The sequence below is a fragment of the Aulostomus chinensis genome, chromosome 12, assembly GCF_037954235.1.
Source record: "Aulostomus chinensis isolate RoL2024-O1b breed Wild chromosome 12, RoL_Achi_v1.0, whole genome shotgun sequence".
In the NCBI taxonomy this organism is placed as follows: Eukaryota; Metazoa; Chordata; class Actinopteri; order Syngnathiformes; family Aulostomidae; genus Aulostomus; species Aulostomus chinensis.
Window position 1 is genome coordinate 8,286,045 of NC_141331.1, and position 20,534 is coordinate 8,306,578.

General features: G+C 41.3%; 1 protein-coding gene and 1 long non-coding RNA gene across 10 annotated transcripts in view; one reads left to right on the plus strand and one right to left on the minus strand.

The window, feature by feature from the left end:
- The window catches only part of LOC147251908 (polyprenol dehydrogenase), a 50,921-nt gene that overhangs the window by 23,529 nt on the left and 6,858 nt on the right, over nt 1-20,534 (minus strand). For 4 of the 9 annotated variants that reach the window (XM_086219898.1, XM_086219897.1, XM_086219896.1 and 1 more), the window contains exons 1-2: nt 9,519-9,700; nt 7,878-7,985 (exon numbers count right to left, since the gene is read on the minus strand). In XM_086219898.1, the coding sequence (XP_086076024.1) occupies nt 7,878-7,985; nt 9,519-9,624 (214 nt within the window). In that variant the 5' untranslated portion in view covers nt 9,625-9,700. Of the gene's footprint in view, nt 1-7,877; nt 7,986-9,518; nt 9,702-20,534 lie in introns of those variants that run through there. The other 5 variants (XM_086219901.1, XM_086219900.1, XM_086219899.1 and 2 more) reach the window with 3 other exon arrangements.
- On the plus strand, nt 8,951-10,406 carry LOC147251909 (uncharacterized). Its single transcript, XR_015118712.1, has 4 exons — nt 8,951-8,982; nt 9,082-9,178; nt 9,484-9,576; nt 9,922-10,406. It is a non-coding gene; the product is annotated as an uncharacterized LOC147251909 (long non-coding RNA).

Below are 20,534 nucleotides of genomic sequence, written 5' to 3' on the forward strand. Positions count from 1 at the left end.
CAGCCTGTTTTTTGTACTGAGCAGAGCCTGACAACCAGAACTGGGCGGAGCCAGACCAGTTGTTGGCTTCTGCTTCCAGTCTTTTTGTGACTACAACCGCAAAAATAAAAGTTTTTAATATGGTGTGTAGGTGGAGCCTGATCATCTTCAGCCCCCTAACCTGTCATGCCAGCCAAATTGGATTAATGATTTGTTTCAAAATCTACAAATTCTCAAGGAAGTCTTGATGGATTTTGAGAGGTGGGACTCTTCATCGTTTCACTGGTGAGTGGGGAGGGGCGGTTGAACGGCGGTGTGAGGAGGAGCGCGCTGTGTTTGGCGGATACCCCTGGCAGTCGGTTGGAGGTTAGCTGTCGGCATCTAGTTAACATACATCAGCAAGAGCAACTGTGGAGGCTACCTTTCAAGTCTCTGAGGTGTGGACCTGAATAACTTGTCTTTTTGGGTGTTTTTATGAATGACAGTGAGTCATAGCTTCGACTGAGCGAAAGAACAGAGAGAGGCTGATGATGATAAACAGTGTGATAGAAAGAGAAGAAAGATTAATAGTGTGCTTAAGAATAGATGGAGGATATTAACCCCGCAGCTGCCACTGGTGCTGGGCTCCATGAGAGGTTTTGAGCCCTCATCTCACTTTTTTAAACAAAGAAAATAAAATGAAATCTAGGTTAGATCACTGGTCTCCTGCGGTGAGAGCGGCGGCACCCAGCGAGGCAGAACTTTTACCTTTGCTGTGGTGCACCAAATAGGTTTGTCACCAACTCACAGTTTAAATTATTGCCTCCACAAAGGAGGTAATGTTTTTGGTGGCATTTGTTTGATAAAAGGATTACGCAAAAACTATGAGGCAGAATTTCACCCAACCTGGTGGAGAGGTGCACCTTCAGGAGCAGAGGAACAAGATGAATTGAAGGCAGATCTGTTGAACTGCCATTTTATTATACGGGGTTTAGCTTTGTTCACCTTGGCGGAGGTGTGCACTCTCCTGACGCCCTCTACTTTGTTTGCCTGTCTGTTGGTAGAATACCTCAAAAACTTGCGGGTGGATTTTGATTAAACTGGATTTGAAGAGTGAAATTAGTGTTTGGAACAATTGATGAGATGTTGGAACTGATCCAGGAGTGGATCCGGATCTGATTACATCATATCAATAACAGCTGGGCAGAGGTAGGCATTCTCCAGGTGCTCTCTAGTTTCAACTTTGACCTTAGTAGCTGCTGCCTGCTCGAAACTCAACCGATGTGAAAAGGAGATTACCGTACACGAGACCTTTAAGAGACACATGTAGCAGGATATGACCAGGGAAACCATGTCCGGTCTCCATATTCTACACTTAAAACTACTTAACCACATTAAATAGTGAGTAAACATTAAGAGGAGAACCACAGCATGGTGAAAAGTCAGCAGTCAGATGGGTCATGCAGGTCTATGAACAGGCCAAATGTGAACAAAGCTGGATTCTGCACCACTACAGTCCCACTCACAGAGAGGGAGGAGGGAATCTCACGTGTTGGGCTGTGTTAGCGATCAAGAATTTAATAGAAAACACAGATATGTGTGGCAGGTAACCAAAGATAGTGAATCATTCAGAAAAATCAGTGACGGCACAGATCAGTTTAGGGCTCCATGGTTAAAAAAAAAAAAAAAAACACCAAGTGAAATTATTTTCACCGATATCGGTGGCAATATGATTTCAATCACACTGGAAAAACTGTTTAAATGATTATGCTCTCATTCTTAAAGTAAACTTTGATTCATTGCGCAGCCCTATATCTGTACAGAGTAAAGATGTCTTCTTAATTCTCTGAAATATGTGTGCATAGGCAGAACCACAGAATTTAATTTTAAATCATTTTTTTGACACTCAATTAGCTTTTGACAAATCTTGCACCTTCCCGCAATCTAAAAATATCAGGAGGCCGTACTGAGATTTTGATTAAACTTCTATTAATTGCGCAGCCCTTTTTTTAGGAGCTGGTGAACGTCCTAGCAAGTCCTTGCGCATCTTAATTTAGTCGGCAGTGCAAAATAATTACATCAGGGGTAGCTTTGTTGGAGCGGTGATGCTGTGTGAACTTTATGGCCTGATGCTAGTGTGGGGCAGTGTCGTGAAAAGGTAATTTCGCACCACTTGCATCAACTGGCTTATTGGTGTACCTGTAAATGGATGTGCATATTTCCCCAGGTAGATGTGTGTATTTGTTGGTTGATGGGAATGGAAAACACTCATCACAGCAGCGTGACTGACAGTTCACTGATAAATTTCATCAAGTAAAATATGACAAATTTGCCCTTGAGGGGCTTCTTCTTCTTCTGTAGCAAATGTAATTATGCAGATTTTCAAAGGACAAAGATGATTTCCTTTGTGAGAGCAATCTATCAAACCCACACATCACAATATGTAATGTAAACCTAATTTAAAGACCCACACCCGAGTACAGTCATTTAGTAATGCATCAAGTTTTCAAAGGGGTGGGGGGGTGGGGGGGACAACAGTTTCTGTGATAGACATCTGCTTTTATTCATGGTTTCATGAAATGCAGATGGTCGTTCCGCACTAAAATAGATAATTAATAATGGACTTTAACGTGATTCCAAATGAAAACACCCTTTTAAGATGTTTGAAATACAAACCTGGGATAGGCTCCAGCCCCCCTGCGACCCTTAACAGGAATAAGCGGAAGAAAATGGATGGATGGAAATACAAACCATCGGGAAATTGATGTAGCAACTTCATGACTTGTTAAGGCCCTCAAAATGCCAATCGTTTCTCTCTAGTAAAGATTAATACATGTCAAGTAAATTCATGTGCACCCAAGTGACAGAATTACTCAGGTCATTCTGCTCTTATGGTTCCTGCTTGTACTGTTTAATTGTATTTTTGTGATCTTTAGCACTTTGGATGCCCTCTGCTGGAACATGTGCTACATAAATACACTTATCTTTCCTTCAATCTGAATATATCACAATTTTCTTTATTTTCATTCTGTCTCTTGATAGAATCTAAGAATACACACTGCAATTCATCTTCGCACTGACACTGACGCATTCTAGTCGACTATTTTTTGTCTTTTGTAGCTGCTAAAACTGCATTTTAGGCATTTGAAATAAGTAAAAACCTCAGTAAAAACATAAAACAAGTGCAACTGCGCAGTTTAATATTTAACTTAATAGTGCAGAGGCTCAAACTTGAGATATGCCACTTGAGAGTTGTGCATCCACTCCATTACCAGGGTCCACTTCACCATAAATATTCTCCCTTCATGAATTAGCTCAGGTGGTGAGGACACACTCGGAAGTCCTGCGGGACCAACTTCACAAGGATTGCCCGAGACAAGAGACATTTAAGTTCACCCCATATTGATTTTTATGTGTGTAATCATACGTAGCGCTCAAGACATAATTATGTTCTGCTTGTTCTCCAAGGATACTCTGACATTGACTTTGCAGTACATTTACACACACTGAATGAACAAAGCTGAGTTTTCCTCAAAGTTCTGAAGCTCTGAACAGAAAACTCAGTGTTGCCCTGGTAGCTAAACAGAGGAGACAAATTACTGCCCTTTCAATCGCATCGCACCTGAAGAGGGTCTTATGTATTTATTGCAATGAGTAATATTACAGGGTCCTTTAACATCTGTAAGAAACTGCTACTGATGTTCTGTTGGTCTGTGGTGGCCAGTGCACTTTTCTATGCTGCAGTGTGCTGGGGAGGAAACGGCAAGAAGAGGGACTCGGTGCGGCTGAGCAGACTGGTGAGGAGGGCTGGACTCACTGGTTACAGTAGCAGAGAGGAGGACCCTACAGAAACTTCACTCCATCCTGAACGACGCCCAACATCCTCTTCACAACACAATCGCAAAGCTGGTGTGTGATCAGCGACAAGCTTCTGTCCCTATCGAGCCACACAAACAGACTCACAAACTCTTTAGTCCCCCTGGCCATAAGACTACACAACAATGCCCACACACAGGATGGGGAACAGAAACAAGAATAACACTATTACTGTTTTGTACAGCTCTAATTCACGCACATATAGATTGTAGCATAGATCTTTTCCTCTTCAAAAGGTCCCATACTTTGTCTATTTAGTCCGATTTTTAGTTTTCTGTGTATATAATCTTAGACGTAAAGAGTATATTTTCCATTTTTCTCTATCGTGCCTTGTGTATATATTGTAATGCACGTCTGCTGCTGCTGGATGCTTGAAATTCCCCCGGGATGAATAAAGCACCTCTAAGTCTAAGTTTATCTGCCAAAGGAACTCACATAATCATGTTTGTTAAACTGTCTTGAAATTATCATGGTAGATATAAGCTGCTATGGGAGAGCACATCAAAAACTGCCTTAATGTGGGTACAACTAGCAACAATGGCAGGGATTATGGAGCTAGGCTAAACTGATCTCGTCGTCTTTGCTTATTTGTCTCCTTTTTCTCCCCAATTATACACCTCGAATTACCCTCCTCTACCCATCTGGGGAGGGACATTGTTTCCGTCGTTACATGTGGAGTAAAGCCACTTCATTTGATTAAACAGTGAGGAGTTTCACTGGGGACCATCTGGGAGTTGCTGTCCGAAACCAATTCCCCTCCCCCGTCCACCCAAAGGAGGCGCTAGCGCAGCAACAAGGACACATAATCTCAACCAGTTTCCCAATGACAGACACAGCTAACTGTGTCTGTAGGGAGGCTTGACAGGGACTTGGACCGGCAACATTATGCAGAATTTTTAGCTTAAGCCCCCAGACTTGTGTGCCCATTGCCCTTCTGCGAGCTCTGTGGTTATGTATACAAGACGTAATATGAGCTGGTCACGCATGAAAGCTCAGAGTGTTGCGTTCAGGTACAAGAGCTTAGCAATGAATTCTCAGAACAAGACAGTGCTGGTGATTTATGGACAGGGCTCATATGATAAAACATGAATTTTAATTATTCTAGGGCTGAACGACATCAAAAAATATGTCGCTACAATAATTTTGCACATTACAAATATGGGTGTGGTTCTCGACTCTAATCTTAATTTGATCAATTTAACAACCATCGTTTCACTGGAAGAACATTGCAAAAGTTCCATCGTTTATGCTGATTCATGATTTTCTTACTCGTTGCTAAGGTAAGTGAAAAACTCCCTTAAAAATCTAAATTACAGTAAATGCAGAGTGCTGCAGCCAGAATTTTCACCAACACTAACAGCAGGGATCACTCCTCTGCTCGCTCCACTACACCGGTTAGCCGTATCCTTTAGAATTGATTTTAAAGTCCTTTTAATTATTTAGAAAGCGTTACATAACCTAGCGCCCCCTTCTATCAGCGACTGACTTTCTTTTTATATCCCAACAATATCTCTCAGATCCTCCACGGCCCTTCTCCTCGAAGTTCCTCAAGTGTTCCATAAGAAATCTGGTGAGGCTGCTTAACTCCTTGTTTTATTGTGTTATGATCTTATAGTTATTTGTTTATCTTCTCCTCTGCTTTCTAGATGTACACACACACACGTATATGTGTGTGTGTGTATATATATATATATATATATAAAACTTTTGTTACGTTATTGATGTTATTTTTATTTCAACTTTGGACTCCTTTTTCTGCGTGAAATATTGTGTATGAATGAAGTATTTAAATTAATTTTGGCAATATTGCAACTATATCAAGACTGTTATACTTTTTGTTAAGATTATTTTTTGCATTTGTTGTGGAGTGAAATTAACAATAAATATCCATTATCTCATGTGAGGAAGAAAAAAACATCATCATCAAGAAACAAAGCCATACAAGAAATTACACAAGGTGGCATATTTGGGGTCTCCACCAAAGACTACATATGTGCAGTAACAGATAAGGCAATAATCAGCTTGTCAGATACTGTTGGAGGTTTATGAACAGAGTCGATGCTATAATGCTAACTGACTGTGCAGCTGTTTAAACAAGACATGTTCACCAAATCACATATTTTGCTAAGCTTGTTACTGTGCTGGTGTGTTTATTGTTGCATTTTATCTGAAACACACACATACTTGTAAGATGTTTGGCGCCAATTTCAATATATATTTTCTGCGTGGAGTCTTTGATCCATTGTTTTAGGTTGCCAGATGAATTGCCGGATGTTTTTCAGAGCAAAAACTGTGAGACTAACAGAGCTGAACGGTTGAGGAATTAACAAAGTAGAAGAAGAAAAGTATCTGCAAGAGTGTGGTAACTGCTTCCCTGAAAGACAGAAAGATATTTTGATATCAAGGAAGCTCAAAAAGTGTATCATAATGAGAAGAGACACTTGTAGGGTGTGCTCCTAGATGCTGGAATGTCGATTTCTATTTTTGAATTCAGATGAAAAGCAATCTCCTTTTTTTTCTGACAGAGGCTTCAGTTCAACTTCGCCCCCTGAACTTCAAATTAAAGTGGAGAACATGATGGAATAAACACTGCCAGATATTACGCCGTGAAACGGCGCAGACGATCTAGAACGAACAAACAGATTCAGGGAACTTTCACAATCGATAACTCAAAGGCAAAAAGTTACAATACACACAACACCTTCTTCCAAACGCAGTGCAGTTACCAATGAGCTGAAACGGAGTCGATTTTCATGAAGAGGAGACGTTTTCGGAGCAGGAAAGATAACACTGGTCTCTATGCATCCGGCTGTGAGGTTGAGGGACTGTCTACAAGGTCAACAACCGAAAATGTCCTACAAAAAAAAAACTGCAGGACTTAACTCGAACACAGAAGAGTGTGGCAGCAAAGTCCCACATCCTTGGTCTCCTGTTGCTACACTAAAACAATAAATTAAATTAAAAGCGCTTTCGCATATAATTTGTTTTAAATTTAATTAACATCACATGTATATGTCACCAAATTCATTTCAGGTCTCTGGCTGATTAAACAGTAACACGGCACATTCTTCTAAACTAAGTGCTCCTGTTTGCCCTGCAGAGGGCCGCTGATGAGTGAAGTGATTTGGTGACACATATGGGAGGGCAGGCACCAATCTTAAATTTTACCCAGGGCTCCAACACCTGAGCCACACAGCCACAATTAGCTGGGAATGTGTGTGTGTGTGTGTGTGTGTGTGTCACAAAACCTTGTGTTCTTCTTTTGGGGGCCCGTGTTAACAAGCTGGAGCAGCAAAACATGGCTTGTTACTAAAATGACAAGTCAGTTTAGCTTAAGTTGAGCCTATATGCAGGTTGTCACTATAGCTTTTGGACATCCCCAATTAGTTTAAGCTGTTAGAGAGGAAAGAGGGAGAATTTTGCTCAGGGTCTTGAAGAGTTTTAGGCTTATTCACAAACAAGTATAACGGCAAAGCAGTGAATCCTTAAACGTGGAGAAAAAAAATATATACAGCAGCGTTGAATGTCTGGTTCCCTCGTCTCAAAACGTGCATTTTCCTGATGAGTTTTCAGTTTAATGCCTGAAATAACACAAGCTTAAGATATTTCCCTATTTGGTTCTGTGGCATAATACGCTGCTCTTATGTATCTAAAAGCGGCGGTTGCTAACAAGTGGCTAAATTAGACTATGACGTTGTCATGGTTTTATTTGTTTATTTGATCCAATTCAGCACAATCCTGACAGCAATTCCATATAAAATAAACATTATTTGTATCAATAGCAACAAATGGAAGATTTCAATCATTGATGGCTATATTAAAGGCAAACTGTAGACGCGAGTGTACAAGAGTCGAAAATTTTCTTTTTTTTCTGTCTCATCATGTGATGTCTATGTTTTATTATATATTTGCAGCTCATGTTTCGTAATTTCTAAGCACTTGAGCGTTATTGAAAGTACACAAACTATTCAACACGTCACACACACAGTCTCCTACCACTCCCGCTACATCACATGTGAGTGGTGTGGTGTTAGATACTGTACCTATGATAACATGCGTCCCCAGTTTGGCCATGTGGTGGACTACCTCATAACCGATTCCCCTGCCTCCTCCTGTCACTATGGCAACCTTGCCATCTTGTCTGGTCATCACTGGCAGAGGCAGAAGAGGACACACAGATATCAGAGAGAATGTCATCAGATAAGGAAGCTTCTGACAAGACAAGATGCCATTTCAAGCCACACAAAGATGGTATTTCTCTGTCAAAAATGAACAACAAGCATGAGCAGAATGATTGTCCAATCCAGGGTTGAAGGAATTGTCATAATGGATATCAGAATTCTGTTCACTTCAATGACTGAGCTGAAAATTATATGAACTGTGTTTATTTTTATTTTTTTTTGTGCAAGAGGCTGAATGAAAAGTAAGAGGAGAGAAATGGAAGACAAGTGGAAAAGCGTCTGCTAGACTGGTCCAAACCTTTACATGAGCCAATCCCTGAGAATATCCACTTCTACAGAACTAGAAATAATTTAACAGGAAATGAATTGGCATTTCTAACATTAGCCTTGTTGTTCTTCATACCAAAACCTCTCAGAGGGTTTTGAAAACGATGCATTATTTTTCATACAGAAGATGATTCGACAATCATCACACAAACAACATTGTGTTCCTGACTCAGATTTATTTATTCAATACAGACCCAAAAATGACGTTCAAAATGCAGTGGACACCCATTTGAGGTGATTTTTTTCTTGACAAAACCCTTATTAGATATCTACTGACTTGATGTTTAGGTGCGTTTCATAAGAATCCAAACACAAAAAAAAAAATTTGAAAACCTGTGGCTGTGATTGGCATAGTTTTAAGGTACTTTTAGCAAATTATTTCTCTTAATTTTCAAGGGAAACAAATTCAAATACTGTTCTTAGCAAAATTCAACTGATTTATTTAAAAATAGTAGAGAAATGATGAAAATTATTGGGGGGAAAAATTAGAAAACAAATTCCCAAGAATAGAAATTGTTTACAGAGGACCTCTCGTGTGTGTGTGTGTGTGTGTGTGTGTGTGTGTGTGTGTGTCTGATGACTAGGTTATTCAGCCGCCAAGCTTGCATCACGAAAAGATGAATGAATACTTGGTTAGCTGGTAAGTTCGCTTTTCTTTTGTCAAACATTTCCCTAAAAAAAAAAAACAAGAAAACTCAAACACTTTACGTTCGTGTATTGACTTTTTTTTTTTAACCAGATATTTTCAGAGCCCGACAATCATAGGTGGCTGTTAGCTGTCAATCAAGTGTCAAGCGCTCGTTCCAAACTCCATTACAAAAAGAGGCACTTTAAAAGTAAGTGGCTTGGCTACAAGTAAAAACATTTCAGAGAAAAGAATTGATGGTCAGTAGCAACCGTCATTCGTTCTACTCCATTCGGCAAAAAAAAAAAACCTAAACCAGGCAGCACTTTAATTTACTTGTACTTTACGTCTTTAACGGAGTTAGCTAACACAACTAAGCTAACGACACCACAATAACCACATACGCCGAGGTCGGTAACTGCTAGAACCACTCAAGGCTTCATGTGCTCTCACAGGACGATAACATGCTAACATTTATCCCTCACATGATTCGGGCTAAACCCCCCTTAAATGAAGAAACACTACGGGGTCATCGTGGGATTTACACCGACCTGGCAACCTGGACCGTCTGCTGAGCAGCTGAACCAACAGCACCTTCAAACCAAGCAGGTAAAGCTTAACAGCTGGCAGGAGAGAAGAGCGAAGGAGAGACAACATTCTTGGTTTGTTTAGAGATAATGTGAGCAGCCAGGAGAGAGGGGCAGTCCTTTGCCGGTACAACGTACAATCCGTTCCGTGTGTAGGATGGGGCGCGTCCTAATATGAAGTTGTCTACTCCTTGCTTCCTCCCCTTGCGTGCCTATACACAAGTACTCTGCACTTGCCATAGGTCTTGAAGAAAATTGCTGTCTTTGTCAGTATGTGTTTTAGTGACATGACGGATCAAGTATGTCTGCCTAAATCTACCTAGACAACTCCAGTGTGATTTGAGCATTTGTGTGTTTGTGTCCCTAGGTGACAGTCTGAGGGTGAAATGCTCCACAGAGTCTCTGACTGACAACATGAAAGAAGGTCAGGAGGTCACACACCAGCATCTATGCGCCTGGGATTTCAGAGTAGGAACACACACACTGGACATTTGCTTTCTGAATATGGAAAATGATTCATATCTACCATTTTGCCTTCTGATAAAAAAAAAACATTTTAACATATGAAACACACCAGTCAGACTCCTCTCTTAAGGAACACAAGTATGTATCCACACTATCATGTACCTCATAAATGAAATCTATAGCGACAGATGCAGTCATTTCAGATGGCCGAGATGTGGCATTTCATACTATTATGGTCATCAAACTACTGCTTTGTAATACAAAATAGTAGAATAAGGCTTGTATCAGTCCAACACTTTCAGTTGTACGGCTCTCTATATCTGCGTGGAAGAATTGTTTAGCAAAATGGTGCAAGTAAATGCATATATCTCAATTAATTATTATTTCACAGGCGTGAGCGATGTAGACCAACCGCGCTAGCAAGGTGCGCTCGCTCCCTGCAGCACAGAACTGGAAATATATATTACTATACTATAAATATTGCTTTTAGCGCAAATCAAAATGGAATACTGAACATACAGTAGGGTAAAGAAGACGGGGTTATTGTGAAGGATGCACTTTGGCGCTCTTTAGCCGTCATTCTGCACTCTGGAGTCACTAAGAAGTAATGCAGTAACCCAACACCAAACCCCTATTTGTGAGTACTTAAAAGGCAAATGCACTTTGGATGAAGTATTTGCTCACACACACACACACACACACATACGGGACTGTCAATGAGTCACCCCCCCCCCGAGATGTTTCATTTAATTTTTATAATTTAATTAATTTAGATTAATTAGTCAGAATACTAGTACTTTGTGGAGCAGGAATACATTTGCCTTCTTCCTTTATCTCCCAACTCTCTTAAGACCCCCCCAGGTCTACACCCCAGGTCTACGTTACTGTAGACTTCAGCTTGTTGTTGAAAATGAACAAATAAAATCAACAGTTATTCACTTGATCCATCCTCACCGCACCAGCAACACAAAGCTATGTATGTATCCGTGACCAACAGATGGCGCTGTGACTGTAAGAGCAGCATCACTGAGAGCCCCCCCCCCCCCCCCCCCACACACACACACACACACACACGGCCTTATAACGTCAGTCAAAGCAGAACAGACTTGGAGATAATGCATGGTAGATCACACAAAAACCCAGCTGCAGTTTTGATAATCATCTAAACTCCTCATGAGATGGAAGTGTGTTTTCCTGCTGCTAACACTGCTGGTGTTGTTCAGACATTATCAGCTGCTCTGTATGATTGTTCTAACTAAAGGATCATGGACTCACATACGTTGCTCCAGATCCAGATTAAGGGGCAGATCCAGGTTGTTGTTGTGTGATTTTTTTTTTTTTTTACTTTCCTCAACACTGTGATTATGGGATAGTTGGTTTTTTTTTTTTGTATTTTGGGTAATATATCAGGAGCTACCTGGTGTCATCTGAGAGAAATTTGAAATCTGTATTCTGACTTTACAAATCTACACGTAGAGTTAATTAACTGTATGCTCTGATTCACGATCTGCACGCATAGAATTACAGGTCCATTTTCCCAATCTGTAACCTTGGATTCGCAATCTGCGCCCAGGTTTCTGCCAAAAGCAACCATAGATTTGTGAACTGGGCTCTAGTTTGATAACATTGCACATCCATACATCCACATTTAAATCGCAAAGGATCGCTTTCCTCGGACAAGGACAATGACCTCCTCTGCCCGCTATGTCCAGCTCACGTGGAGTTTATACATTATTTGGTTTTGTGTCAGACGTTTCACAGCTGACTGTGTAATTTACAGATTGTGAATCCGTGTGCGCAGTTTACAAATGCATGTAAGACTTATGAATGCAGTTCATAAATTATACAGATGGATTTGTTAATGGAAAGCACAGATTTATACAGTGCTCTTCTTTTTCTCATCTTACAACGGGATTCTGCGGAAAGTCCCACCTTTCAGGAAAAAAAAGTGACATGTTACAGTTATAACATCCTTTGATGTGTAGTATTTTGTGGAGATCCCAGTTTCTTTAAGAGTGAGTCAAATGCATTTCTAATTGTCCTTGAACAAGGGGGGATCTCTCGGTGCCATCCATCATCACCGCAGCTGCGCAGGTGGAATTAGTAAGTGATGGAGGGGACTCGTCGCTGCTGCTTGGCTGCTTGATGTGCCGTAAGATCCCTCTCTGTAGATCCAACATATTGCTCTCTTCAGCTCGCTGACTGTCTCATTAACTGCTACCGCAGAGATCACACGATAGAAGCAACAGTGGGAATATACGCGCCGGAGTGGTCCACCCAGGACGAGCTTTAACAGCATGTTTCTGCAGCAGCACATGTATGCAGTCTAGGGGAGGTAACTGACCGGCCGCTGACGTTGGCCTCTCTTCCCCTGGGATCACTTAACTCCACCAGTCCAGTCATGCTGCGGCAATCATTAGCTGAATAGGACCTCGGCTGTGGAAATCATTACTGTCATTTGAACAATTGCTCTATTATTTAATCAGCACAACATTTTCCCTCAATAATTATGCAGAAAAAATGTGATTTCATATGCTAGATTGTTGCATGAAAATATGTCTCAACAATCTATTCAGAGCCTTCCTACGGTTGATTTAAACGAGTGTATTGGCTAACAGCGTGAGACTGGGTACAGAAAATGAAAGTGTGATTAAGTGGTACGGGGCTCTGGTCACAGCGTGGCGTGGGTCCAAACCCAAAACAGCTCTTTGCCAAACATTATGGTTGGATGGAATCACGTTCTGTTGACAGCTGGAAGCTTATTAAGCATGTTGAATACGTTTTATAATTTTTACATCCTGGAATGTTTCAAAACACTCCCTTTTGAAAGGATTCGGAAGGGAATTTCCTATTCATATTAAAAATGTCTGAAAACAGAGATATGAGTCTCTCTGAGGTTATTAAGTGCATGGATGAATTCTGATGAACAAAATGCCATACAGTTCATGACAAATGTGAAAATAAAATGAAATTGTGGATGACGTCACAGACCAGAGGATGACTCACATTACGACATGCGTAAAATTATTTAGCGTTAAACTTTATTGAGAAATTCTTAAATTGTTGGGTTCTACGTTGCCATTCAACCCGAAAGGACACCCTCTGCTCTGAGTCACATCCTCCATGTTAAAACGCTAATGGCGATTGCTAAATCAGTCCAAGTGGTGAGACCTTTGTGAGAGTGGAATCTAGTGGATTGATGTTTTCTTTGTAATTAAAAGCTCATTCAGTTTAAACAGGATTTTGAAGAAGGACTGCACCTCCAGTATTAGAGATGGATACTAACATAGATACAGGTTTGAGGTACATGTATGCCACAAACATACGCACAATATTTAAGATGGGAATATTTATTTTGAATTTAATAAACAAAATTATTCAACAGCAATTGAGGTTGTTTTTTTTTTTTGTAATGATTAAACTCATACGATACAATAAACCAGTGACTCTCAACCTTATGGGCTTTGGACCCCTTTTGAAAAATATTTTCTTGGGGCCCTTTTTTAACGGCAGATTTCTATGAATTGTTCCAGCAGGGTGAGTCTTAAAGCTGAGTCATAAAGAGACTTCTAGAAAAATAAGTTTTGTTTTACATTTGATCTTTGATATAAAATCAAAAACATTTGTTTTCTCTCTCTCTCTCGATGTATTCAAATTGTGTATTGAGTCCAAGTCCAGCTTCGTGTTGCTGTGTGGAAGCGTGCGCTTTAGTCATGGCTGGAGTTGCCATCAGTGTCACGGTAGCGGGCAGAGAGTTTGGATCCACATTTGACAGGATCAGAACATCATTACTGTTGCCAGGATTATATTTTAAGCAACAGGCAGAAGCCCATACAACCCAAACCTGAGGAGTCAACCGTCAGCAACCATGATTGTGTTGAGCGTGCAGAGCAGGAGCCGGCTGAATTATCGCTGGCACTCAAAGTAGGGCAACCAAAACTCTACAACTATTTCTGTCTGTCAGGTCTGGGGTATTCAGAGTGACTTCAGAGGAATCATCAGTATTGGTGTGTGTCTTGCTCACTCCTCCAATAGCTGATTTCAGGCCAGAACAGCGGCACTGACAAGCAGTTGGCCCCAGTTATTATGTCTTCCTAGAAGGCCTTTAAATGAGCAGCAACATAAAGAGTCTGTGTCACCGCCGCCACTACGGCTCTGATGGAGGCTGAGCTGCAGAGGATGGCTGTGTGTTTGTTTGTGCATGCATTGCTGTTAACGTACGCCGAGAGGTTGTGTGTGTTCTCGTGCATGTGTGTGTCTTTGTTCTTCCGCAGCCTGAGAGGTTGAGGGTCAGCGAGGCGAGCTGGCCTGCTATTGTTTAAAGGAAATTGCATCTCACGCATGACTGTGGGATGATTATTTGGGATGATGGGACATCAGGGAGACAGGCCCTCCATACACACACACACACACACACACACACACACACACACACACACACACACACACACACAAAGACATATTTACACACACATAGACATGCTGGGAATAGGACATGACAGGAGGGTGTGTGATGTAAACAACATGTGAACTACATCAAAATAGCTCCAACCAACAGTCACCTAGTCTTATATGACAACCCCTGGCTGGCTGTGAATCCCGACTTGTCTTATTTTGTAAATCCAAGCTGACAACACTTCTGCAGGACCTGTGTGTGAGTAATTATATGCTGAAGGTTAAAATGTAATCATTATTTCACTTTTACATAGGCCGTGATGTAATCCTGGTGAGAAGTGTTGCTGGATGATATTGCACTTCTAGCTAGAAATAATACAAATAGCATGTGTGTGGCTCGCTGTTCTTTAACACTTAAAGACCGTTTGTTTTTGTCACTGACCAACCGCCACCCGCAGGAGATGGCAGGTGAAGTGTCATATTGTGAAGAAAAAGGGAATTTTTTTTTTCCCTCTCGCAGAGCTTTTTCTCAGATGCCTTCTCCAACTGAGAGACAATCTAGGATGGACTTAAAGCTTAAAGTCTCTGCAAGAGCTGCAGGCAAAGCACAGTCCAGACGATAATGAGACAGCTTGTGAGCATGTATATGTAGGAAAGAGAAATCCGCAGGGGTTGCCTGTTTATGCAGTGCGAAGCACACAGGTCTGTGTGTGCCTTTATATTTCAGTGTATCCAGTTTGTGTAAATAGCAACGTGTGTGTGTGTGTGTGTGTGTGTGTGTGTCACTGGTGAGGGATGTGTGTCCTAGATAGGAGGCATCAAACAAACCATCGTTTGTTAGAAGAGTACTCTTGGTTGTGTACCAAAACTTAAGTAGACCAACAAGTTAAAGGTACTGAAAAGTCTCTCCTTTATGCAATAGTTTACTGTTCATCAGCTTAAGGAAAATTCTTCATTGCATTTATCTAACAGCCGCAATCAAATCATCTCTTTGGTCAAAACTTATTTCACTTGAGGGGCCCAGAACTGAGTGGGCTTTTTTATTGACTTTGCCAGGTGTTCAAACATGAGAATTACACCCCTTTCACACTGAAGAACGCGTTAGCTCTGCATTAGGGCATTCAAGCTTCCAGCAGACACGGGTCTGACCTCCCGCTGTGGGGGCTGCATGCCTGTGTTTTTCTCTCTCATACGTCATCGCGCTGACAACGTCATCATAACGCATAAACGTGCGGCGTGTCTCAAAATGCGGTGATGTTCCCATAAATCACCGTGTCCTGTACAGTTCCATAAAACTGCCACTGGATCTCCTCTTCGGATGGCGAGCAGCTCGCGGACTTCAGGATCTTGCCAGTGCGCTGCCATGATCGGTAAAAAAGATGTGAAGATTGCTATACAAGTTGTTTATAAACACGATTGTGCTTGCGCAGTTCACGTTAGGGTTCCCGGTTGGTGGGAGTTCCCAAGCATGACGTAGATTAATTCACGTAAGATCATACACATGTAAATTGTTTGAAAAAAAAGGAGTGAAATAAGAGTCTCAGGGACATCAACAGGAAGACTGATCTTGTGGCAGAGGCCAAAACTTTATTGAGAGATGCGCGAGCAGCTCTTGCAGCGCAGCCCAATTTTTAAATTTTTTTTTTCTGGAGCTTCCACAATGACAGTCTAACAGGCGGCACAGTGTCAAAATCAGAATGCGACAGGAAGGTCGCAGGAAACCTGAGACAAAGCGGGTTGCCTTTTTCACACTGCAGGTGAGCCGAGCAGAGCAGAGGCGAGCCGCTAAACACCTGGGTCGCTTGGAGGGTCAAATGCTGAGTCAACCCTTTCAGAGTGCCCAAACACCTGTGTTCACCCACGTTTTTGGTGCAGTGTGAAAGGGGCTAGATTCAACAATTATTCATGCATTACAGAGAGCGTCCACATGGTGTGGTGCTTTGTCAACCAGTAGTTTCCTCACTGGTTATCCCACGCCATCAAACCAGCCTGCAATGTGGCAGGAGTAGAAACCTCCGTGGGTATCCTAGCACACTCCACAAGATCCTTCTCATCATCCACGGCTGTTCTCAGGGGGATGGCAGTGGCAGACGTCTGTGCAACGGTCTCTTGGGCTTCGACGTGTTTTTTAATCAGGTTCTCGTAGCACAATGTGTGTGAGTCCTCCCTCATTCAGTTCTAAGTTTGATACAACCGATTTCGCATCTGTCAAACCTTCGACCACATCGGTTTCAACCTTTGAACTCAGTGGTAAGAGCTCTTGGAAGGTGACGCTTGTGTGTGCGCAGAGTAACTCCAGATTCTATATCCAGCTCAGGTCACGCAGCCAGTGGTTCCCCAGCACACAGGCTGACCAGGCTTGTCATTCAATGACTTCTCCTCTCACGTTGCTGATGTGCACACAGGGTTAATTAGATGATTACCAAGTCAAGCCTTATTGTTGATGTCTTGTCTCATATTGTTGAGTTTCTAAGAGTAGGGCTGAGCAATTACTGCTAAAACCCAAAAATAAGTGAAGAAATGGATGAAGCTTCTTTTTCCATCACGTGCAGTGTTTTTATTTATTTTAACAAGAGCTGTCATTTATCTTGTTAATTATTCTGATTTTTCAAAACAAAAAAAACCCAAAACAAAACTGCAGAATCACCAAGAGATGAAATTCTCCTTCGTGGATGGTTTCAGGTGCTGGAGGAGATGCGGGGGTTGGGAAACGATTGTGGACCATACGTGGATAAACTGAATAATTGCTGAGTTGCTTCGGCTGCAGTCGCTGTAGGCTTTCCACGGAGAGAGAAGCTAAAGGCCAGCTTGTAAACATTAAAGTGAAACCTGAGAGTTCCACACGTCTCTGCAGTCAGTGGGTGGCTGCACACGCTAGATACCCTGGATTCAAATCCTGGGACATGCCTTCTCTTTCACTGGCATCAGTGTGACCAATACTTAACACTGTTGTATGTAAATGAGTTTAAAGTAACTATGTCAAATGAAACAGCTCACACAGTAATGTACAGTAGTCATGTATGTGTATATATAAATATATATACTGTATATAATCAAATTTTCAGGAACTTGGCAAAAGAGAATATGAATTCATGTGCATTTCCATCCACTGCCGCTGTAATAATGGGGCTTAATATTAGTCTAGGACTAATAGTTCAAGCATTTCTGCACATAATTCATTTCTTTACACAGTAGTTTTTGCAGTCTTGTTCAAAAATTACACAGCGCCGATGTTGAACACCCGCCACATCCAAGCTTTTTCGTTAAGATGTCTGTGTCCCATCAAGTGTGTGCAAAAATCAAACAAGCTTAATATTGCTGTGAAAAGTGAGCATGTTTCCATTTAACTGTTGACCTGAAGACTCATTCCATCATATCAGTGGGAACTTGGTCAATGTTGAACCTAAATGTACATCCTCATGCTACTTGCTGAACTGTGAAACCTGTTTTTTTTTAATCATGTAAAAAATCTCTTTCTGATAGAAATTTTAGTCATGTTAGACTGAAATTAAACTCAAAAAATTCTGTTTTCATCTACCAAATATCAATGTCCATGTTCATACAGCCTCAAAGACCTCATTAAAAATGATATCTTTTCATGCAGCCTCTTGAATACACCACTCCTGGAGCTGTGATTGATCTGCTTCCAATTTTCAAGCAAGAAAACATGACAGCAGCCTCAGAAATGTCAAATATCTCTGAGCCCCTCCAACAAAATCAAGTTGTGTATGAATATTTGAGATACAATCTCTCAGAGCACTTGCAGCTGTAGAATCCTGTCTGATTTTATATCTAAAACTGATTAAAATCAGTACATGGCTATGCATCCCAATATCATCCATGTGTCATCGTGATTTTTGAGAGCTTGGATGAAAATCTTTTTGGCAAAACATGGAGTCTTTTGCTGTATAAAGAAACTCCTGGAAACACATTGTATGCCTGCATGTTGCTATTTCCATATTGTTATTTTTGTGCATGTAAGTTGTTTAGTACCATTTATCCATCACTGGCAGGACCTGTGTGTGCGTGTGTGTGTGTGTGTGTGTGTGTGTGTGCATGTGTTGTGCGCGCACAACCTCATTTTCATCAAATACATCCCAACACCGTTTCTCCTCAGTGTCTTCAGGGACTGGAAGCCTTTCCATTAGTAGATGTACAATGAGGAGCAGTGGGAGGGATAGTTGCTTGTAGCAATTAAGACTGTCATTAACTCCATGCAACACAAACACACACACACACATACACAAAATGTGTAGAAGTTTGTGCCAGTGAGTGCTTCTGAAACCTGTTGTCTCTGAGACATTACTGCAGGAAGACCCTTATTTTGTCTTTCCGTCTTGCTTTTCTGCTTTAACACAGAAAGCCTATAAATTGGTGTGTGTGTGCATGTGTGTGTGCGTGTGTGTGTGTGTGTTTGCTCCCGTGTGTATGCTCTGCTTCCATGCCTCCCAGCCCTTCACCTACCTCGCCATTTAACCTGACAACATCCTTGCCTCAATTCAGCCATGCAGTCACATAAACACACACTCAACAGAAGCACAGTTTTTGGGGTGTGTGTGTGTGACTTTGTCATTGAGAATTAAATCAGATATCAGAATGTGATTCCTCCTCTGATTATTTGTGGTGCGATGGTAGGACTGCGCCATATCGTCCTTGATGTAGCATTCGATATCCTCCCAACAAGGAAAAAAAGGCTTACATGATGAATAGCATGCCCTAATAGGTACATTTGCATTATTTAAGTATTACCTGCACCAACTTGTACTTGTTTGTACATTTGTTAACAACATTTCCACCAAACTTGCCAGAGACCTTTTTTTTCTGGGAATGTGACATACGTCCATCCAGCTGTCCCATCCTTGTTGATGCGATATGTCTGGAATGCTGTGAGGGAATTACTCCAAATTTGCCACAAACGTCAAACAACAGGACTTTTTGACATTAGCTCTGGTTGAAAGACATAATCTGATCACAACCGCTGGTTTGTCACTCTGATTGCAAGAAGTTGTGGATGAGTTTTGACTACAGTTCAAAAGGATGATAGCACATATAAGCGTGTGTAACAATGGATTTGATTTTGGAATTTTATTTGTATCTGATGACATCATATAGCGTCAGCGGAGGTATGTGCTTTCAGAGCACCCTCTAATTTAGTGATAATGTGTGTGATAATGATTGGGCTTGTTCCTTCTTTTTGGAGCAATGTGTGTGTTTGCACAGATTGTCTACTGATATGTCTCGTGGCCAAAAGAAATGTTTTATGGTGCTAATATTCTGCCCTCTATCATCACTGCAAAAACATACGATGAAATATTACAGCTATAAATCAACATATCATAGCTTTGTATGACAGTAACATAATTTATGAAATAGATTTCCACTTCTGCCTCAAGTTACGTGAGGACTTGACCCACGGGGGTCATTGGATGGCAAGTTTGGCTATATTTAAATGTAAATTCCATGTAAATTAGTGTTTCGCAAATAATAAATTTCTGGTGAGGATCAGAAACTCTCTTTCCAACATGGAGAACTTCTCTGTTCAAACCCAGTTTCACATGAGTGTAAATTTATTTGCAAGGGAGATGATTAAAACATCTTTTTATAATTAAAACAGTTTCCCCAAAGGAAAAGAGTGCAGATGATATAATCAAATGAATCACATCTGTTTTAAGAGAAGCAGATGATGATACAGTCAGACACAAGTCTGATGTTTAATGAAGCAACAACAAGATAATGCCTCAATCTAGCTGCAGACTCCAGTGCTGGCTCACTCATGTTTACCAGTATCGATTGAAGTGTCCACATGGCCAGAGGGATAGCGGATGTGATTCATATCTAACGTGGTGTTTCCCTCCCAGTCAGCACTGAAATGCTAATAATGTATGCTGTTTGGGCTGGAGGGAGTCCATTACGCTGACTGTATCACATCTCCGTCCATCGGGGAACACACACTGGGGAATGGAGACTGAGAAGAGGAAGGAAGAGTGGGAGACGCTTGCATGTATTTTCTGGGCAAAGCATGTGTGTGTGTGTGTGTGTGTGTGTGTGTGTGTTTGTGTGTGTGTTGAAGCTCGGACACAGCAGACATGTGTCACCTCAGTTCCAGCGCCGTCAAGCTAA